The 22564-nt window shown below is 42.7% G+C and overlaps 1 protein-coding gene across 1 annotated transcript; it reads left to right on the top strand.

The window, feature by feature from the left end:
- Positions 1-61: 61 nt before the first annotated feature.
- Positions 62-22223, top strand: noc2l (NOC2-like nucleolar associated transcriptional repressor). Its single transcript, XM_082519886.1, has 18 exons — positions 62-162; positions 570-689; positions 1072-1255; positions 1336-1582; positions 3320-3410; positions 3532-3610; positions 3762-3872; positions 3986-4099; positions 4215-4403; positions 4722-4861; positions 6060-6171; positions 8983-9096; positions 10907-11008; positions 11237-11380; positions 16963-17076; positions 17211-17349; positions 19236-19325; positions 21966-22223. The coding sequence occupies exons 1-18, from the start codon at positions 143-145 to the stop codon at positions 22100-22102; spliced, it is 2247 nt and encodes a 748-aa protein (XP_082376012.1). The 5' UTR covers positions 62-142; the 3' UTR covers positions 22103-22223.
- The last annotated feature ends 341 nt before the right edge of the window (positions 22224-22564 follow it).

The raw sequence follows: 22564 nt of genomic DNA, 5'->3' as shown, positions 1-22564 counted from the left end.
ATAATGTTTCGGTTAGTCGGTGTAATTATAAACGCAAGTACCGTCATACGATCAGTATCCGCGAAACATAAAACCAATTCCATCGCTTTGCACCAGAGGATTGTGGGTATTGCGGTTTGGCGTCACGTTTTTTAGATCCAGCATGGCAGCGAAACAGAAAAGGTTTGTTAATATTTTCTTTATTATGCTATGAATACAATGAGATTTACCCAGTATTTTATGTTGATGTTGAAAGTTAAAGTCTGGCCAGTTAGTCGTGAAAGTCATTCTAACTCTTTACGACTGTATGTTAGTAACTAAAGTGCTAGCATAAAGTCGTCATGCTAACTCGAATACGACTGCTGTATTCTAAGTGTGGTTTCGCTTCATGAAAATATTAATAATAATAATGATGATAATAATAATAATACAAGGTTCCTGAGTGTTTTAGGGAGATATTTGCATCTGACTGACAAGTGAACAGCTAACCAACAAAAATGCTTACACGTGAACTTAAAAACTGTAGGACAGTTAGACCACACACACATTTTGATCGACTTGCTTCTTATGGATTGTTTTCTTTCTTGTAGGAAATTAGAAGACTTGAGTGTGGATGAGTTCCTGCTGACAGGCTTTGAATCGGACGAAGAGCCTCCCAAACAGAATGGGCTCAAGAAGAAGACAGATCAGAACTCTCCAAGCCCTAAGAAGTGAGTCCTTATATTTAGAGACCTTTAGGGGGTGAAACATAATCTTAAATGTGGGCACGCTCTGATACGGGTATACACACGTGCAGCATTTTCCAGTGTAAAATATTTGGATATTGTATTCTGTTCAATTGGGGTCATATCCATTTACTTTTCAGACTCACCAACTGACTTCACACCCCTTTAGCTATGGTACTATTCTGCTATATGTGCTGCCTGGCCTAATCAAAGTCAAAGTCCTAACCCGACTGAGATGCTTTGGCAGGGGCGTAATTTCCAGGGGGCCTGATTATTCTTTTCTGTATGATGTACTGTTAGAAAAGTGCAAATGCAGAAAATGTCTCAAAGTTCTGTAACTCGTTTTGTACATACTCTGTATTTGTAGAGATCAAAAGTCTAAAGGTAAGGCCTCTCAGCACAAGGAGCAGCTGTCCAGGTTAAAGAGCAAAGATCCCGAGTTCTACAAGTTTCTGCAGGAAAACGACCAGGCACTTTTAAATTTTGACGACACCGACAGCTCAGACGATGAAGACGAGAGAGGGTACCACAAACTACCATCTAAACTGGAGGTAAGAGGGCTACTTACTTTCTGGTGTGAGTTCTTTTGGAAATTAGGAGATCCTCATGCTGCCTTTTTACATGTTTGTAGGAGGCCAGCTCTGGGGATGAAGAAGATGATGACGATGAATATGCAGCAAAAAGTTCAAAGAAAGCCAAGAAGGGAGCAGATACTATCAAAGTCACAGACAAAATGATAGACGACTGGAAAGTGGCCATGAAGAAAGAACCCACAGCTCATCTCTTCAGAGAAGTCACGCAGGCCTTCAAGGCTGCTGTCGCCACAACGAAGGGTGAAGAGGGCGGTCAGTGCCGCTACAAAGTAGCTGACAGCTCAGGTGGGTCCTCATATCTGTATTCATGTATATATGGGTATATAACAGTTTAATTTGAAATTAAAACACCAGTCACACAGGCCTAGAGGCCTGTCAGCAACCATTTACCATCCAACAGTCACAAAGGAAAAATGTGTGTTCTCCAACCGGTAAGCAAGTGATTGTTGAAAGCACTATTTATGCAGTCCTAGAGAGGGGGGTCTGTGACCCCTGGCAACCATTGATTGCTATGTGAAAGTTTTAATTCTGTGACTGGTTGGTGAGTAGTTGGTCTTAAATAGCCCTTTTCCATTAGCACCTCTTCGGATCAGATCGACTTGGTTTTTGGGGTTTTTCATTATGTGGTAGTACCTGGTACCACGTACTTTTGTAGTATCTACTCGGCCGGGGTTTCAAGCGATCTGAAAATGTGACGACAACAGACTGCATCCCACTGGTTGGCTAGTCATTGGTCATGAGAGCATCTCCTTCATGAAAATCCAGCCAGTTTTGAAACCAGGCAACAAGGAAACACAGTGGTCCTCAAGTCTGATTAAAAAGCCATACACCGAGCAGCAGGTATACCATCGGTGTAACGTCCACGGGACATTTGGACCCACTGCTATCACGACCCTATAGACAATAGATGGGGCGACTGGAAAACGAGTCGCCCCATCTGGATGATGAAAATGGCTAAAGGACCTCTTTTAAAAGAGGTATACGGTGATGCAGTGGAGACAGTTCAGCATCTTCCATACAAACTGCTGTCGACTGCTGTGATCTGCTAGCAACCGGCAACCAATCACCAACCAGTAAGGGAATACCTAGCGAATTTAATAATTTAACCATAATTTGTTGTCAGTCCTTAATGACTTGTCACATGCTGTTGGAAGCGTTCATGCTTTTGTGTGATATTTTACTCATTAATTAGCTTGTAGTCGTGTCCCTATTGTTGTTTATGCAGTGCCAGCCACGATAGAAATATATAAAATGCTTGGACTTGTTGTTATTGTTGTCAGGTGGGGTTTTATTTTTTGTTTTGTTTTGGGGTTTTTTTGTTTTTTTGTGGGGGGGCTTTTGTTTTTCACTTTTTTGAACATTCGTTCATCTCCGTTCTGATACTTCTGGGAAGCTGCAGTTAGAAATTTGCTGACATCTCTGAGTCCTCATGTTGAGGTGGTCATTTTTATTCTCTGACTGATAAATTAAAAAAAGTGTAGTCAACAAATAAAAAAAAATAAAAAAAGGTAAATGCACAGGAGGAATTGAGAGTATCGAACAGGCCAATCACAGTAGCGGTTATATTTGTAGTTACAAATGTAACTGCAAAATGTAGTTACATTTGCACATCAGGTTACATTGTAGTGTTTCAGAGGGTTTCTGTTATGATGTATCTACAGTGCAGATTTAATGTTTATTTTAACGTTTTAAGCACTCCGTAAGAAGCTCATAAGATTCACAAACATCAAAAATGAACTAGGATAAACAAGCTACATTATATAAATAAAAAGAAGCGAAGAATAAAAGAAGCGCAGCTTATTTAGAGACAAACATGCCGATCTCTGTCACAGAGAAGAAATTGAAAACACAGTTTATCAGTTACAAAAAGTCCTCTGGCAGTTCTTCAAGCTTTCCTTTAAAGATCGATTGTTTCTAGAATTGTATTATTGTGATGACATAAGCACATTAATATTCAGTCCTTGTGCTATTTATGAAAGATACAACACTTAAGCATGCATGATGTTCTTTTTCTGTCTGCAGTGTTCAATGCTTTGGTCCTGTTCTGCATCAAAGATATCCACGGAGCTCTGCAGAGGATGCTTAACCTGAAGCCAGATAAAGACCAAAAAAAGTACAAAATCCACAATATTCACACTCGTCTCATTTCTCATCGATTGTCTCGGTGTAGCTGAGAAGAGGGAAAAGAGAACCTGTTCACTCATTTCTTTGTTTGTCTTGCGGTTTGTTCGCAGGTCAGTGCTTCCTTCGTCTAGTCCAAGATGGCAGAAGAATCAGATGGACATAAAGATGTATCTCAGTGGAGTGGTTCAGGTTTGCTCTTTACTTCATGTGTCTCTTTGTTTTTCACCACTTAGATTTCAGGCCTGTGTGTTCCTGTGAGGCAGATACATGAAATACAGAATACAGGGATTCATTTTTGTGAATATTTGCTTTAAAATTATTTCTTGTTTCCCAACTGCAGCTGTTATCCAGCCTAACGGAGGCTACGGTCATCTGCGCGGTCCTGAAGCACACCAACCAGCTCGTACCGTATTACTTGTGTCTACCCAAACAGTGTCGCCACCTGATTAAGGTGAGACCTCCACCTTAGCTTGATGACACGGAGTAAAATATGTCAGTATTTATTGACAAATGATGTCTTAATGTGTCTCTGTTTTTGTTTCCTTTTCCTGTTTCTGACTCCAGCAACTAATGAAGCAGTGGAGCACGGGGGAAGAGACGAGTCGGGTTCTTGCCTTCCTGGCCCTCAATAAAATCTGCCGCCAGAAACAGGAAACGTACCTCAACCCGATTCTTAAGGTGAGCTGCAGGAATTGAGGTGTTCACAACAAACCTGGATCTTTACTGAGGCAAAAGGGGGGGAAAAGCAAATCCAGCCTGGGCTTCTTAAGAATAACCGTCTTCCTCTTTGCAGCAAATGTACATTTCTTATGTACAAAACTGCAAGTTCACATCTCCCAACGTGCTGCCCATGATCAACTTCATGCAGAGAACTCTGACAGAGATGTATGCCCTGGACACGCAGGTCACTTACCAGCACGCCTTCATCTATATCCGACAGCTGGCCATTCACCTCAGAAACGCCATGACCATGAAGAAGAAGGTTGTTTGGCTTCTTTTTGCTGTTTGTGCTCACATAAAACAGTATTTATAGAGACTGACAAGTATACATCTGCCTTGAGTCATTTAGGGCTTCAATTTAAGGATTGGTTTTTGTAATTATATAAAATTCAAATATATATTTGCTTTTGAAATGCTCATGCGCAAAAACGGGGATGTATGATTGGAGCTTAGTCCAGTTTACAAAAGTAATTTAAAGCTATATACTGACTGAGCAACCACGCGCAGTGACACAGAGCTATTCTCTGCTATATAGATGCTCACCCTCATTCACATTTGACCCCTTTTTTTTCTTTAATAGGAAACGTATCAATCAGTTTATAACTGGCAGTATATTCACTGTCTGTTCCTGTGGTGTCGGGTCCTGAGCACACTCCACCCCAGTGAGGTACTGCAGCCTCTGATCTATCCACTCTGCCAAGTAATAATTGGCACCATGAAGTAAGTATACATAAATATGTTAGGGAAAAAAAGCTTTTAAAAGATTAAAAACTCAACCCCAGAGTCTGATGTATAAATAAAGCCACGACTTGGCTTCAAATACACACTAAACAGCCACTTATATTATATCATACACTTATGTTACACCTCGCTAGCACCTCCATTTGCTTTTAGAACTAGCTTAATTCGTTGTGGCATAAATTCAACAAGCTGCTGGAAACATTCCTGCTTTGGTCCATATTGACATGATGACATCACACAGTTGTTGCCAATTTGTTGGGTGTAAATCCATGATGTCACTTTCTCGTTCCACCACATCCCAAAGATGCTGTGATGGATTGAGATCTGATGAATGTTTGAGTACATCGTCATGTTCAAGGAACCAGTTTGAGATTTGAGCTTTGTGACATGGTGCGTTATCCTGCTGGAAGCAGCCATCAGAAGATGGGTGCAGTCTGAGATGGACGTGATTCAGTATTCAAGTAGAAGTAGCGTTTAAATGATGCTCAGTTGGTACTGAGGGTCCCAAAGTGAGCCGAGGAAATTTGATTGAAGGCAGGATGGATCCAAGCTTTCATGTAGTTCTGACCTTAACATCTGAATGTTGCAGCAGAAACTGAGACTCCTTGGACCAGGGAACATTTTTAAAAAATTTGTCAGTCTGTGTGAATTGTAGCCTCAGCTTCCTGTTGGGATGGGAGTGGTCTTCAGAGATGCTCTTCTGCATACCTTGGCTATAATGACTTACTGTGATTTGACTTACTGTTGTCTTCCTTAAAGCATCCAAGCTCCTCTGATCCTTAAAAGTAGCAAGTGATTTCTGCCCAAAGATCTGCCTCGCGTAGGATATTTTCTCTTTTTGGGAATGTTCCCTGTAAACCTTAGAATGATTGCACAGGAAAATCGCAGTAGATTAACAGTTTCTGAAATACTCTGTCAGAAGGCACGTGTATGCCTTTGGGTTGGCTGATTAGATCTTTGCATTAAGAAACATGAACAGGTTTACCTAATGAGATGAACCGTTGTTTGTACTCCTGCAATCTGCATTTTTTTTTTTAAATATATTTTGTGGTTCCTTCACCCAAAATTTTTTAAAACTGTGTTGCTTTCAAAATCTTGGAAGAGAATTATTTTTATTTATTTTTTGTACACGTTGCCAACAGCAGGTGGAGACATTGATCACTATTTTCTCTTTCAGACTGGTTCCCACAGCGAGATATTACCCTCTGAGGATGCACTGTTGCAGAGCGCTCACTCTGCTGTCTGGCAGCACCAACACGTTTGTGCCCGTTCTGCCTTTCCTCTTGGAGGTAAGGCTTCACGTCATCTCAAGTAACCAGCGTGCAGAGCTAACAGCGTATCAGTGAGGGGTCAGGTTTCCAGTGGCTCGAGTCTCTCGCACCGACACACAACTTGAGGCCCTCGGATAGTTTGAGATAATCTACAATAAACAGCCCGTTGGCTGACTTTGGTGAAATGGAAACAATGAAAAGGTAGATGTGATGAAATGTTCCGTCGGTGGTTTGCTGCGGAAAAACATCAGTGGCATACGAAATGCACTTTGGTCTCAACGGCCACAACTGTAGAAGCTTAGGAGGAAACATTCAAAGGGTAGAGCTGTGAGAGACACCTTTGTTATCAGACCAATCACGGGTCACCAACTGACAACATCTTCTCTGGATCAGGTGCTAGTCACGTGATCGCGTAGTGTGCCTTTGTGCGCAAGTTTTTATGCACGCTGTGCGGCTTTGTTGTGGTTTGCTGGAGGAGAGACATGTGCTGGCGACTGGCTCGGCCCGCTGGGAGTGGTCAGCGCACGTCTGTCTGTATGTGTTTGTGTGCATGCAGCAGTTTGACCGAAGCGATAAAGACACGGTTGTGGTTTACACTCTGGTCCTAACATGCTGTGCAGACCACATCCTCTCTGCCTATGGCCCACTCCCCACTTCTCTCCCCGTCATACACACAGATACACTCCGACCCCCGCCTCCCTCGCTCCATCTAACCCCCAACAGCAAGCTGTGTTTATTTGTGACGCACAATGCTTCCTGTGTTTTTTCTCCTTTACTGTTCCCCTTGTTAAAGTCAGGCTGAGGTACGCTGCTACTGTTTTAATTAGAACAGCAAAAGCAGCCCCTTCCTCCTGTGTGTCTGTGCCTGTGTGTGTGTTCTCGTATCTCCAAGGGGGGTGTATGATTTGGAGCTTCCTGCTTGTGTAGCTGTGTGCATGCGTGTGCGTGTGTGTGTGTGTGTGTGAGAGAGAGAGAGAGAGAGTGCACCAGGGTTGGCCCATGCCTTCCCACTTCCCCTGGCTCCCCCGCAGACCGCCACCACATCCTATGTTTGTACAGACAGCACCGGCCAGGAGCGTTGCTCTGCTTCGCGCACAGCGAGCATTAACGACCACACACACACACACACACACACACACACACACACACACACACACACACACACACACACACATGCACAGAGATACAGGGAGTCAGAAATAGCTTGATACACAAATACAAGACAGAAATTCACTTGCGCACTGTGGGCAGATGTGAAAGCTAAAGCTTGTAGACAAATAGCCCACACGTTGGCTAGAATGTACTTTCACAGACTAAGATAGAAATGTGTCATCTCAGTAACACTGCAGTATTTAAAATGAGCTGCGCTGACTGATAATTGTCAAAACACTTTCAGCATCCCGCAGAATAAATGTTTTCTTTAGCTGCGTTGTCTTTGAAGAATAGCAAGTTGAATGCGGATTTACTCAAGACAGAGACGGTCGCGGCTTTTATTAACGCGTAGAAGCAGTTCCAAATATCAACCTACAGCCAGGAGATAAAGTTTCCGCTGGACTTGAAAAACTAAGCACACCATACGATTCAGTTGCTTGTAGAACCACTTTTAACTTGAAGCAATTGTTTTCTATATGACTTTCTCTTAAGGTCCTGCCACTGCATTTCAGTCTGGTTGAGGTCTGGACTTTTACTTGACCTTTGCAACACCGTCGTTTTCCTTTTTTAGCCATTCTGCTGTAGATCTCCTGCGGTGCTTGGGATGATTGTCCCGTTAAATTACCCAGTTTCAGCCAGCTGTCAGACAGACGGTCTCACATTTGACTCAAGCATTTGGTGCACAGTGGGGGTTCATGTTTGACTCAATGACTGCAAAGTCTTGTGGCTGCAAAACAACCCAGATCATCACTCCTCCACTACCGTGCATGACAGTTAACCTGAAGTGTTTGAGCTGATATGCTGGATTTGATTTTCCTTTTTCATACATGGCACTGGGCATCGTTGCAGCCAAACATCTTCACTTTAGTCTCATCTGTCCAAAGGACATCGTTCCAGAAATCTTGTGGTTTGTTCAAATGCAGCTTAACTTAAGCCGTGCTGCCGTGTTCTTTTAAGAGAGAAGACACCCCCTCTTGTCAACAAGCACCACACTTGTTCAGTCTTTTTCTATCTGTACTGTCATTAACTTTGACATTTAACATGCTAACTACAGCCTGCAGAGCATTGCATGGTCTGATCCTGGGGTGAATTTACTGGAACATCCAGTCCTGGGAAGATTGGCAACGGTCTTGTTTTTCACTTAACAGTAGATCCCATCCCAGTTTGATGGGCAGCAACAATTGGTTCTCTAAGATCACTGTTGATGTCTTTTATTCTTGGGATTATGTTAACACACGTCTAAATACTGCGGACCAGCAAAGCTTCTGCTTTTAGAGAGGTGCTCACACTCGCTGATGATCAATAATTCAAGTGCATTTGATTAGCAGCACCTGGCTGCTACTTACCCTCTTAAGTCCTATGCAAGCGGTAGCTGTGGACTTGGTTTCTCACAGATAAAACAGATTTATTAGCTAATTGGTTTAATTAATAGTGATGTTAATTATGACATTTGTAGGCCCAACCTGCATTATTGATTCCTTCATTAAGGGATGTGTCTGGATTGGATAGTTGAGAAAACAGGTGGATGTTACTCATACCAAAATCTGCATCCTTTTTAAAAAATGCAAACAAAGAGACTGACAGACTGATTAAAAAGAGCATGTTTTATATTTGAGATGGTATGCACTACACTGTTGTATGAGTATATCAGAGTTTACTGTTTGTCTCCTCTTACAGATCTTCCAGCAAGTTGATTTCAACAAGAAACCCGGACGAATAAGTAAGAAACCCATCAACTTTGCAGTCATCCTGAAGCTTAACAAGGTCAACCTAATCGAGAAAGCCTACAAGGTAAGTGTTACTGTGACCGCTAGTGTTAAGAGTGTTAGACCAGGTACTTCTTTATAGCTGGTATACAGCGGTTCCTGCTGATTCTGTCTTTAGTGTGCTGAGATGGAGCAGCTCCTGGAGTCTTAGTTATTTTAGTGCTACTCTGTGACAGAGTGGGTGTGGATTGAGGACAACGCTGAAAGTCAGAGCTCTCAGACTGACCCTGAGTCACCTCGCTCAGTGCTGCAGCCAAGAGGATTGCAGCTCTGTGGGATTATCCCCCGCACTCCGCTCGCTAGGTCTGTTCTCACCGCTGTCACCCAGGCAACTGCCGTGAACCCCCGTCTCGTAAACACACAGCAGACCTGACCGAACAAACAGATCGGTCTGAATCAGAGCACCTCTCAGTCCACACAGGCTTCAGATGTTTTATTTCACAGAAAGGCAGCTTAACTTCTAGCCCTGTAGATGGCATCTTTACGTATTCAGCTTTTACTAAAGGCTAAATAATAATAATAGTAACAACAACAATAATAATAGTTGTTGTTGTTGTTGTTGTATAAAGTAGGTCCTCATTTAACCTGAAACTTTAAAAGGTTTAGGGGCTACAGGGAGCTCTGAGTAACACAATTGGTAATCTCAGGTTGCTTTTCTGTGGTTTCCTATTTGTTTTTAGTCTGTGTTGATAGAGAATATAGCTGTTATGAAGTGCTAAAGTTTGTACACTGTTACCGTCACATAGTGGCTCTGTGGTGTAGCGGTTAACAAAGTTAGCATTACGTGCAAAAAGATTGTCGGTTCAAGACCAGGAGGAGAACCAAATCCTGCCTCTGGGGTCAAGCTAGTGTACTGGTACCCAGTGCCTTTCCCAGTCTTTGCCGTATCGACATGTAGATGCAGCTGCTGTGGAAACCTGGCTGCTCTTCAGCCTTCAAGCTGTTGATGCTACACTGTAATTATTTTCAATGCATTCGGTTTTCCTGGGGCGGCATCTCGGCTAGTCATGTTACTTTTTGGTATATTACCTAAATGGTAACCATTTGATCTCCTGTTTATAAGCCGGAGGTGACTTCATGTCCCAGGGACACACACATCCACAGCTGTGATGGATCTGTGTGCTAGCACTATACATTGCAAACAGAGTATATTGATTAGCACAACATTGTGATAATGTGCTGGCCAGTAATCGCATTTTGCTTGCTTATTGTTGCCAGTGTAGACTTGCGCAGTTTGTCGTTCATATAGACTCCTTTCTGCTTTTCAGTGAAAATACAGTCGTTCAGTATTGGCTCCAGTGTTAGCCACTCATCACTGCATCACTCCTAATGGCAGGGTGATGCAGACACATCAGCTCGCACTGTTTGAGTGATTTAGTGAGTTCATATAAAATAAAACTTTAGCTTATGTGAATGTTGCACTTTGTTTCTGTTCACTGGTATAGACGTCATGCTAAGCGAGATGTGATTGGTTTGGAGACTTATTTTAAGTTAGCCCCGACCAATAAGCAGGAAGTATATTGTCTGTCCCAAAAATGCCAATATCCATGAACACAAACACTGCATACTAGAAGTTCAACATTAAATCTTCCCAAAATAGATCTGGATAGAGACACAGATCAATTAAAACAGCTTGTAATGCATTATTGATTCTTGGTTAGTAAACATTTAAATGTTAATACCAGGCTGGGAAAAGCTATTGGCGTGATTAATTTGCAGCGAGGAAGATGCTTCCATAGATCCACTCGAGTTAGTTTCACATGAAATAGGAAAATGATGTCATTTTGTAAATTGTGAACATTGTTTATGATCGTTGCTGTCCTGTTGTGTTTTAGGACGGGATGATTGACCAGCTGTACGACCTGATACTAGATTACTTCCACACTCAGGCCAGCTCCATCGGGTTCCCTGAGCTCGCCTTGCCCACCATCATTCAGGTGAGGCATACTTCAAAGTGATCTTAAAGCAGACTAGAATTGATTTATTTTTTTGACTTAGCAATTGTCTAAAAAAGTGACAATGACACTGAATGCTATTCCCAAAGTTTTTCACCTGAATATATGATTCAGGATCTGCTGAACCGAATCAGCTTCCTTTAGGGGAAACAATAATCATCCTTTGTGCTTGTTCTTACCTTCTCATGCACCTCCTCCATGTCCCTGCAGCTGAAAGCGTTCCTGAAGGAATGCAAAGTGGCCAATTACTCTAAGCCGGTGCGTCAGCTGTTGGAGAAGATACAGGAAAACAGCAGCCACATCACAGGACGGAGACAGAAGGCCACATTTGGAGTGGCCGATGCCACCGCTGTGGTGAGTGGGTCTGGTTTGTGCGATGATTGTTTGGCCCTTCTGCTTTTGAAAACCTTTAACATAGAAATGAGTTGCAAATACAGAGCAATGCTCTTCCATTGATCCACATAATAAGGGCAAATAAATAATATGTTGAAAATGGCACTAAATAGGTTTAAATTTTAAAACTACTCAAGGCCAGTTAAACGTAAAGGTCATCAACAAAATGCAAGATGGGCAACAGGAAAAAACATTTTACTGTTATTTTTGCTTCCAAGCTAGACTTTATTTCATTTTGAAAGCAGTCTTGAGCAACAGTTCTCCAGACTTTATGAATATCTTTTCAAACGTTTCTTTGGACATGAAAAGGTATGTAACTCAATGCATGAGCCAGTGTTCTGTCTACACATGACTCATCTACATGTAATGTACCATTTGCCACTTTGTTACTAGTAGCCTGTCACAAAAACAGTTCCCATTTCTTTAGTTGAATCTATAAATAACTGCCAAAGATAACACACTTTGAAAAATACTATCTTTGCACCAACAAGGTGATTCCCAAAGAGCTATTAGATTAAAAAAATTGGCATTCCTTGAAATGGTGTACTGTGTGTTGAGGACAAACAGTATCTGAAAGTCATGTCCTGGAAAAATATGGGAAAGCATCCTGCAAACACCTGACACAGAACTTGAGAGATGCATCTGACTCCTTAACTGATCCATACGGTTCCCTGAAGCCTCATCACACACTCTTAGTGGAGGGCTGGTTGTCAAAAAGCCGTTCTTATGGAAAGGAAACATAAAGAAAGGGCCAAATTACACAAGAACTAGACTGAAAATCAGTAGCAGCACGTATGATGGAGCGATAGATCCACATTTTCAAATCATTAACATCAAGGACGTTTGGAGAGGGGTACAACAGTGAGTATTTACAGTCATCTGTAAATAAATTACAGCCCTTATGGGTAATAATTATTGGTTCGTGTAACTATATGTTCAACAATCATATTCCAGTATTTCTAATAAGAGCACCAGAGAAATCCAGTTGCAGGGAAAAATAGCTTTTTATATTCCTTTGGGATAGTTTCCAGTTGAGCTACGTGCTGCAGGCCATCTAACAACAGATCATCTAATGCCACAGGCAGAAGCTGGTAATGGAGAACACCTCTCTATATAAACCTTAAACTCAGGTAAGAATGACCCTGTGCTTACTCTGGTTGTAGACCCCGGGAGGTCTCAAAGGGCCAGTTATACACAAGATGCAGTTACCAGTAGTGCTTCACTGAGTTACTGTCCAGTTTTCAACCTAATGAACTGTATCTCCCATATTCATACTGGATAGTTTTCCTATAAATAGACTCATCAATAGCTATAAGGTTTGAACTAAGGGTGGTGCCTGATGCAAGTCCTTGGCTGTGCAGACAGTGGGACGGTGGCTTTACTCCATCCAGTAAAGGTTAAAAAGTGAAAACATAAGCTCTGAAAAGTAAGTAAGAAACTACAAATTAGATCTTTGAAGGACATTTCTACCAGCAGTTTTTGTGCAACACTATCTGAACCTCATGCTGTATTAACATAATAATAAAATTATATTATCTATATTATATTAGCAGTAGGGAGTATAAACTTGATTTTAGAACTTACCTTCACAGCTAAAAAGAAAATTCAAGAGTTTTAATAGGATTTTAATGGAGGGAACTCTGAGATCAGTTATAGTAATCATTTCTACTGAGACAGTGGATTTGTCTTTGTTTACATGTTATAATCAGCTGACCTGATGCTGCTGCTCTGAGCTTTACTGCTCTTTGTACATTTACAACTGAATTCAACTAGATGTAAGCAGATGCTTCATAGACTGTCTTGATTTCCATCCTCTACACTGACAGCACCCTGTTTATACTGTCTTTATGCTAGAAAGTATACAGTTGGTGTAAAGGCCGAATTCAATGAACGAGTCTCAGCATCATTAGCTTAAATTCAAATTCATCTCTGCTGTATGTAACCTAACACTGGCCATGAGCACCACAGCCACTGTGCACCAGTCCAACACAGCGCTTTACTGTACATTTACCACAGTACTGCAAGCTAACCTGTTTATCCTGAACTTAACTGCCAGGTATTTTCATACAAACCCTGGACCATGCAAAGTTATTATACTGAAGTATAACTTACCCCCAAAGTGTAGCGCTTCAATCAATTACATGTTTTTGCCTCTTTCATCTCTTTGTATGTGATAAGCCCTCTTGATGGATAAACCAGTAGGTGTTACTGTTCCCTCCATTTAGGCTCAAATCAGTTTCATGTTTGAATCTCCCAGACTCGTTAAACCTAAAGTCACGAGCCTGTTTTGCAAACATAATGAGTAGAAATTAGAGGCATCTGTGTGAAAATGTAGGAAGTAAAAGTAAAAAGTTGCCAGAGAAATAAATACCCAAATAAAGTACAGATACCTGAAAATCCTACTTAAGTACACCAGTACTTCATAGGGTTAGGTTTATAGGGTTTTCTATAAACCGAAGCACTTTATCACCCATCTTCCTCGAATCCACGACCAGTTTCACTCAACATGCGTGTCTTTGGACTGGATTTTGAAGTTCACCACAGACACTTCACTACAAAGAGCGACCTGCAATACTGGTTGTTCCACAAATCTCTCTAGAACATGCAGACACAGTCTCTTTAGAGCTTGCAGCGTCTGTAGATCACCAGTGCACTACTATGCGATGACGATGGTGGATCTGCTGTAAGATTAAAGAATTTGCATCACAAAGAGCAGTGCTGGCAACATAGTGGGCTGTCCAGGGCTAACAGATGTAGTTTGTCCAGGGCAAAGAACGTTGACTTTGTTAACTTGTAGTACTGGTGCTACAAAGCTTGCTAGTTTTGTTAAAATCCCTAATAACCAAAAGCAGTGCAGTTCTTTACTTAAACACACTGACAGTAATGTGTAATATGAACACACAATAACTAGAAATCTTTTCAGACAAACGTGTTTGTCGGTAAAAATGCAAACACAATAACTAGTATTAGTGTGTATAACACATAGGTGTACAAGTATACGTACTGCATGTGTGTATATGTATATGTGTGTGTGTTTTAGTGACATACATGTGTGATATTTGAATGTGTCTGTATGCAACACCTCTATAATTACAGGTGTCAGGTGTGTCAAAGTGGTGGATGTCTAGGTGACATCCACAGTAACAACTTGCCCTTTCAGCTCCATGCCCTTAAAATCATATTAACAACAAAATAAACACCAGTACGGTAACTGAAGAACGTATTCAGGAAATATTTCTCTGATATGATACGACACCTGAAAGGTACCTTTCTCTCCCTCAGACTGCATGCTCGGGAACTTCTCTAACATTCCTCCTGCCTTCAGCCATTTAATGGCAGCGAACTCGGCACGCTCCATTCGATGCTTGATCTGAAGAGCAATTTAGAGTTGCGGCAAATGGCATAATTTTATGGAACAGTATTGTTAGAACAGGACAGAGCAACTTGAAACAAGCATTTCCTTTTTTTTTTTTTATTGTATTTCTTTTTTTTTTTTAACGTCGTCTCTTTTAAATATCTTGTTTTCCACGACGTAACGATTGTCTGGTTTACTCTTTTTCACTGCTTCTGAGCAGTGCTGACAAAAAGTTGCGCCTTAGCTTCATAGTTCGGCCACGGAAAGTCCTTTTCCCACTCGCTGTTGTACTTCTAAACTTTCCCTTTATTGTCAGACGTTCCTTAAGTTGCTGCAGGTTGTGTGTTTGTTTCATCCTGATGGCTCGTTTTCTTCCATTTTCTTTTAAACGTTTAAAACATCGCTCCATTTATTCAGCGAAAAAAACGCTTCCAATTTCCATTAAACTCTCTGAGCCGCCTGCGCATACCATCTACCAATGGACTGGCGGCAAACACAAAGGAATTGTGGGAATTGTTGTAGAATTTAAGGCTAATCGTATTGATACGCTAACAGTCTATTATCACAGCAGATTACAACTACTCTGTAGCATCGTGATGTAGCATGGTTTCACAAAAAAAAAAAGTGGCTTGCAAAGCTCTCGCATTAGTGCTCCGTATGCAAAATAATTTGCTGTCTCTTTCTTTCACCGTCTCATTAAACACTAAATCTGGAGTTCGCCCGTCTGAAGGTGTGTCTGGGCGCATAAGTGCATCTGCACACTCTGGTGTTTGGAAGTTTGGAAAGAAAAGCGTCTGGAATTCTTTAAGTTTCTTGAAGATGTTTCATTCTGATTCAGAGCTGAAGAAGCTTCCTAGATGAGAGCTGAAACGTCTTCAAGCTCCTTAGATTACCATGACCTGGATGACTGAGAATCTACGCAGACACGTATGGCAAGGTTTGCTGTCGGTGAAGTGAGCGCTCGCATGATTGGAAAGCTTCACAGTGACGTCTGATCACTTCATGGGACAAACGTCCTCCAGCCTAGAAAGCTATGGCTGAAATGTCCAGTGTGTCAGCAGAGGCAGGGTTCAGGCGGGGGAAAGATTGCCTCTGTGTGGATGCGTTTAATTATACCCAAGGAGATTCAGAGCTGAAGTCATGGTTCAAGTTCGTGGTGTGTTAGCGCTTCTGCTATAACCGAAGGAGGAAAAACAAAATCACTTGTGCTTTTTATGTTCTCGTGGGAAGTGGCTGCATGTCCACACCCTCAGAAATGCATCATTTTGTCTGTTTGTTACTGTGATGTTTTTATAAATGTCGTCTAAAGCGTTTAAAGATGAAATGGAAGCGGATGGTCTTCGTCTGTAATCTAGCTGATGAAAGTGTGTGTGTGTGTGTGTGTGTGTGTTTACATAGTATGGCAGACGACGCGGCACGGTGCCAGCGCCTGTCGCCACGGCTCTGTGCTCAGCGGAGGCTGTCGCCATGGCATTGACTCCCTGGCACGGAGGCAGCCGTAGAGGTGTCACCGCGGGCGAAGGAGAGGGGACAGCCCTGCTGCTGTCGCTGTGGAAAGGCCACGGCCCCCCTCCGGCCACCAGCCCCCCTGCTGACATGTCACCCAAACTGAGAGCTAGCCTAATTAACGACGCCCTGCGTCCATCCTGGTCACACTCTGCCATCGCTCGTCTTTCTCTCATCTGAAATTATTTAGTTGTTTGTCTGACCGAATTCAGAAGTAACGTTTTCTTTCTCTCGTCCCGTCTTCCGGTGCACACGTGTCACTCTGTCTTAATAGCGGCACTGAAAATTGTGATAAACATGTTAGGCCAACGGGTACAAGAGGCCACGGTCTGTTCGCACTATTGGATTTGTCGGTCAGATAATGTGATTGGGCCTAATCAATATTGTCCAGAAAGACCTTTAGGGGCTGAAGAAGATCTCCTCTTTCAGGCATCTTCAACCCGTCTGTTTTCTCTGACTTTCATCACACTCGTCTGTCTCTTTCTCCCGGTCAGCTGGAGGTGGAGGTGTAATATGAACCTGCTGAAAGGCTTGTCTAAACAGATCCTGGAAAAGAAAGGGAGAGAACCCACCTGTGTATTTATGCTTATTAGGATGGAGATTTGCATTTCCTTTCACATACACATACCTGTCCTGTCCACACCTGTGTGCATTCTCCATCTAAATATCTGTTCTCTGTCAGGCGGCTTGGGAGAAGCAAATCCAGGAGGAGGGGACCCCCCTGAGCAAATATTACAGCCAGTGGAAGAAGCTGCGAGAGAAGGAGATCCAGCTGGAGATTTCTGGCAAGGAAAGGGTAATTATCAAACCAAAGAAACCTGCCAGTAGTCGCCTTACTCAGTCATTATGAGTCACTTCTACTGTTTTTCATTCATGAATGTTCATGTGTACAAGCACTGCAGTTTGTTTTTGTGTGTGTGTCACATAAAGATGGAGGATCTGAACCTTCCTGAGATCAAACGGAAGAAGATTGAAGAGAAGAAGGCCGAGGACAAAAAGGAGTTCAAGGGTCTGTTCCAGTCTGACAGCGACTCCGATGAAGATGACGATGCAGGACTCAAAATCAAATGTGAGCTAACCCCCTCATATCTGGTTTCCCCCATTTATCTGAATCCGGCCCTGCAAAGGATGCAATTTGTGGACTGGTGCAGGTTATGGTATATTTCCCAACTTGGCCTCTAGGGGGCTGCATTTTGTTACAGCAGTGTAAAAGCTTGAGAGGTGATGACAGTTCACTGTGATTTTGTTTTTTTTTCCTGCCGTTATCCGTTTGTGTGACGTCTCCTAGATTTGACTACACGAAGCAGATCACCTGCAGAGCAGTTTGCCGTAAGGCTCCGAGATATGAAAGCATCCACAGAGGCCGTTTCCGTGGAAATTAAAATTAAATCCCAAATCAAACTGAAGAGAAAATCTCTCGCTTATCAGAGAGTTTGGTTCTCTCTTACTCTCTCCGCCAAAAGCGCCGTCAGCTCATTCATCCTTTAACACCCCCCCGCCCCATTTGTCTCTCGTCCTCTGCGGGTCGTCCACAGGTCAACCTCGATTTTATAGCTTTACACTCGGACACGCTCCAAACAGAAAAAAAAACCCTCGGCAAGGTCACTGAGGAACAGAGCAGGCGGCAGGGTTTTTTTTTTTTTTAATGCATCTGGACTTCATTGTGGGGAGAGTCCCCACAAACGGATGGGCAGCTGCCGGCAAGCATCCCCTCCACTCCTCCCTCACCCCTCTTTCGTTCAACCTTCCTCAGCTCCTCCACACTCACGAACCTGCCCTCCCCACCTCCACCCCAACAGGAAGTACAGGCTTGGATCCCAGCGGGGGTTCCTAATTCAAACCAGCCCACTGGAACAGCCAGCGGTGGCCTCTCTCCCTTTTTTTTTCTCCCTCTCTCTCTCTTTTTCTGGCTCTGTAGACTCCAACCAGCTGCCCCCGCATGTCCTCGCAACACGTGCGCAGACACACACACACACACACACACACAGACACATCTCGATGATAGCACACAAATGCACACCCACCGCCTCGCCGTCCAGTCTCGAAGAGCCAAAAGCTTTCAGGCAGCTCACCAAAGCTCTCTGCGGTCTCACACACTCCCGGAAAGAGGGGGAGTGCGAGAAGGGGCTGATGATTAAGATTGGTGTGTGTGTGCGTGTGTGTATTTTTGTGTGCGTGGTGGTAATAAGTCATCCAGGTCATTTGGGGGCAACCTCAAAGGTACAACTGAAATCTGCAAGCACCATGTGAGCAACAAAGAGTTAGAGAGGGCGAGAGCGCGTTTGCGATCTTAAATTCAGATGGGAAGTACCTGATGTTTTAATAGACGTTGTTTATGTGTGTGTGCGTGTGCGCGTGTGCTCGTGTCATAAAGGAAACAGCTCTGTTTTCCTTCTCTCTCCCCTATGCCGTCAGCTTCTCATCACACCTCAACTTCAAAGCATGTGGACCCCAGTTGTCCCTTTGGCTAGGCTAGACAACACACACACACACACACACACACACACACACACACACACACACACACACACACACACACACAGCACTCTGAGAGTAGCACACCTTAAATTTCAAAAAGAAAAAAACCCAACATCTCTCCAACACACACACACACACCAACTCTGCCATTATCGTGGAAGCTGTGGAACCTGCCTGCTATCTCCATTTGCTATATTTAGGCCGTGAGCATAAGATGTCTGAAATTGCCAGTAGTAAACTGTCATGGGTGTTTGTGCACCAGCAGCAGCAGCGGCGGCGGCGCCTGTAATCGACTCTCAGTTCCATCTCAGGAGGAAATAGACACTTCCAGCTGCCTGTGATACCTGGCCCACATATCCACGTCTCCAAAGTCGTCAGACGTCAGCGATGCACCGGTGCAAACTTAGGAACGTCTGAAGAAAGTAGGACTAGACAAATTTCAGCGCGCTGTAATGTTTTTCCACCATCTCCCCTCAGGTAAGAAGAGCAGCCGTGCGTCAGATGACGAGGATGACGATGATTTTGAAGACCTGTCTGACCTGAGCGATGATGAGGGAGAAGACTTAGGTCGGTATTCACAATTAACAGTTTTGACACATTTTAAGGTCCTAATTTGTCTGTTTTGGTTAATTTGCTGTGTAGAGGCGTCTGCGTTACCCTTTTCTATCAGTGCATGGCCAGAAATATGGAGGCTGGCTGGTAACAAGGGTAAAACTTAAAATTACTGTTTGCCTCTAGAGCGGGGATGTCAAACTCGTTTTACACTGTGGGCCACATACAGTCCACTTTAATCTTAAGTGGGCCAGCCCAGTGAAACAGTGCTTCCTGAAGTTTATCTGCACATTTAATCCTGGTTGTATATTAACTAGAGATGGACCGATCCGATATTACGTATGGGTATCAGTCCGATACTGACCTAAATTACTGGATCGGATATCGGAGAGAAATAAAAAATGAAATCCGATCCATTAAATATCAAACAAGCACCTCACAAAACTTGCGACATGGCGTAACTCTGCTCATAACCGTAGCACGTGGGAACAGTATGCATCACGTGATAGAGCAGCTGTGGCGTGCGGGACCTGTCAGCGGTCTGGTTGAGTATTAGTAGCCTCGCTACCAAACCGGCATTTCATCTCCGAGGAAGTTATCCCAGAGAGAAGTAAAGCAAGTGTGTAAGTTCATCTCTGAGTGTTTGTAAAGCATTCCCACGTTAAGCTTAACAACCGATATATGGAGCGACTGCCTCTTCTCTCTCCCTCCCTCTCCTGTTGCTACTTCAATCGTGAAACTGATCAATGATCAGCTGATCGGCTTTTCTGTCGCGAGTCCGTCTCTCTTGCTTGTTTTTGGCCCACTTTGCACCAGAAAGAGGAAACCAGCGGCTGAACAACAGCAGCACGTTTAAGCTTGATCAGCTGTTGTTAGAATTTATTTAATATTACTTTCTACACCAGGATCTTTTTCTACGCAGCTGACGCTGGTAACTGTGCAGGGGCGGATCTAGCAAAGTTTAGCCAGGGGGGCCCGATAGGGCATGAACAGGGAAAAGGGGGCACAAAGACATACATTTCTTTCTTATTCTCATTTAAAATATCTAGTGTTTAATAAATAAATATCTGAATCTTACACCCAAAGTTTTAATCTGATGTAAAATGTATAGAAGTCCATTAATGTATATAGAAACTATACCCTACTAAGCTATAGTACTTTTTCCTTTGGGAAGGTACGATCTGTGCAGTCTGCAGTTCTGTTGAAGAAAGATGTTGAATCTATTTAATTATTCTTGAAAAATAATTGATTTCTGTGCATTTTTTTTCACACTGCATCAAATTAAAGTTGATTACGTCGATTAAGCATCATGAGGTGGGGGGTGGTTCTCTTTTCTTTCTTTTTTTTTTGCTGGGAGATTGCAACCCTATTGGTTAGGTTGCTTACTCTTTAAAATACCAGAATAGGGAGGATGGAGCAGGTTTAAGTTTATTAGATTGATCAGTATCGCTGAACTATGAAATATTTTGGGTGCAGTGTATTTTTTGCATACAGGTATAACAGAATAGCTTTAGTGTTTGTTTTGTTTTTTAAACTTGAGTATAAACTTACACAAAATGCAGCAAGATATTTAACCCTGGAGAACCAATGGGGTCAGAGCCGACCCCATTGGTTTTCTATTGGTTTTCTCCAGGGTTAAAAAACAGTTTTATTGATTAAAAACACACTATATCGGATTCATATCGGCATTGGCTGATATCCAAATTTATGATAACGGTAATAAAAAAGTGGTATCGTGCCATCTCTAATATTAACAAAAGAAGAAGTAGAATTATAACAATATGTTTTTCTGCACGATATAGAAATGCAGCTGTAGCAAATGAAAGACAGACCGGAAAGTTTTTGTTCATTAAAAGCAAATGTTAGTTTTTTTTCACTGTGGACATAGTTTATTAATAGATATCATCTATGAATTCATTACTTTAGTGTAGTGTGGCCGTGGAAAAGCTCTTTATCAGTAAGAGAAGCTGTGAAATTTATGTTCTTCATATTTTCCAAAACAGTCCAGCGGCCGGATTGGAGTCTGTCGGGCTGCGTCTGGCCCCCGGGCCTTAAGTTTGATATCCCTGCTCTAGATAATGCAAATATAGTCAAGTACAAAAAATTGAATTTTAATAAATATTTAATTGTTTTTGTAGCAGGTTTTCAGGCATAAACTGCCACATGATGCCAGATTTGGGTCTCGACAGTCTGAACTTTTAAGCTAAAACATCTCTGGGTTCGGCTGCTGGTTTGGAGGGAAGAGCGATTTTAGAATTTAGACTAAGCATTTGCACTGAAATAGTTAAATTGTCCCCAGAAATTAATTCAGTCTCTTAAATGAATTTATTATGTATAAATGAACAGAAATGGAATTTAAGGAGCGCAACTCTAAATTTATGCTTTTCAGTTATGCTTTTATCATCCGTGTGTAACTTTTGAGAGATGGTTTACATCACATTTTAACATGGTGGTCTCACAGCTGGTAGCAACTCCTGTGGCCACTCATTAGCCGAGCCTGGAGAGTAAACAACATTGTAGAAATGTGTCAGATTAGAAGAGGTTTGTTAAAAATGCCGTTCTACTCTAACGTGTGTGCACGTAAACTACTCGATACCTGAGAGGTTTCTGATGTGGCTGAGCGTGAAGTTTAAGTACTTCTTGTCTATATTCCAGATGATGATGATGATGAAGAGGAAGGAGATAAAAAGGCTTCCAAGACTCCTCAGCCGCTGTCCTCCTCTGCTCTGATAAAGCTGGCTGAGGGAGAGGAGGATGTAATCGAAGACCTGGAACTGTCTGATGACGACTGAGGGTCTATAGGAGCGGTCAATATTTCCAGTATTTCCTCTCTTTGCTATTGTTGTTTTAATTTTCTGTCTATGTACAGTACAGAGAAGTTTAATTTTATTAAACACTGAGCCTGATACAAAAAAAAAAAATCCTCTCCTTGAATTTTTTTAAGATGCTAATTGAAGCGTGTATGTGCATGTTAATGCACAAGTGCACCTGAAACGAGTAATTTGTGTACATGTGCACACCTGTAGGCACCCCCAGGCTTTGTAAGAACGGGCTATTTGGAAGGAGCTATGAGGCTGGCTGAGCCGGGCCCAGCCAGGCAGGGCCGGCCAAGAGGAGCGGGTACAGAGAGGCGGGTGTTCAGCCCCGAGGCAGCAGTGCGGTGCCAGGCTGGCAGGGTGGTGTCTGATGCTGCGCCAAGACTCTCTGCCCAGGTGGTAGAGCAGCAACACAGGCTGGTCTGTTTCCGTGCCAAC

Source organism: Aulonocara stuartgranti (assembly GCF_965226115.1).
Source record: "Aulonocara stuartgranti genome assembly, chromosome: 20".
NCBI classification, from domain to species: domain Eukaryota; kingdom Metazoa; phylum Chordata; class Actinopteri; order Cichliformes; family Cichlidae; genus Aulonocara; species Aulonocara stuartgranti.
Note: the sequence above shows the minus strand (reverse complement) of the source record. Positions and strands in the feature narration are given on the sequence as shown.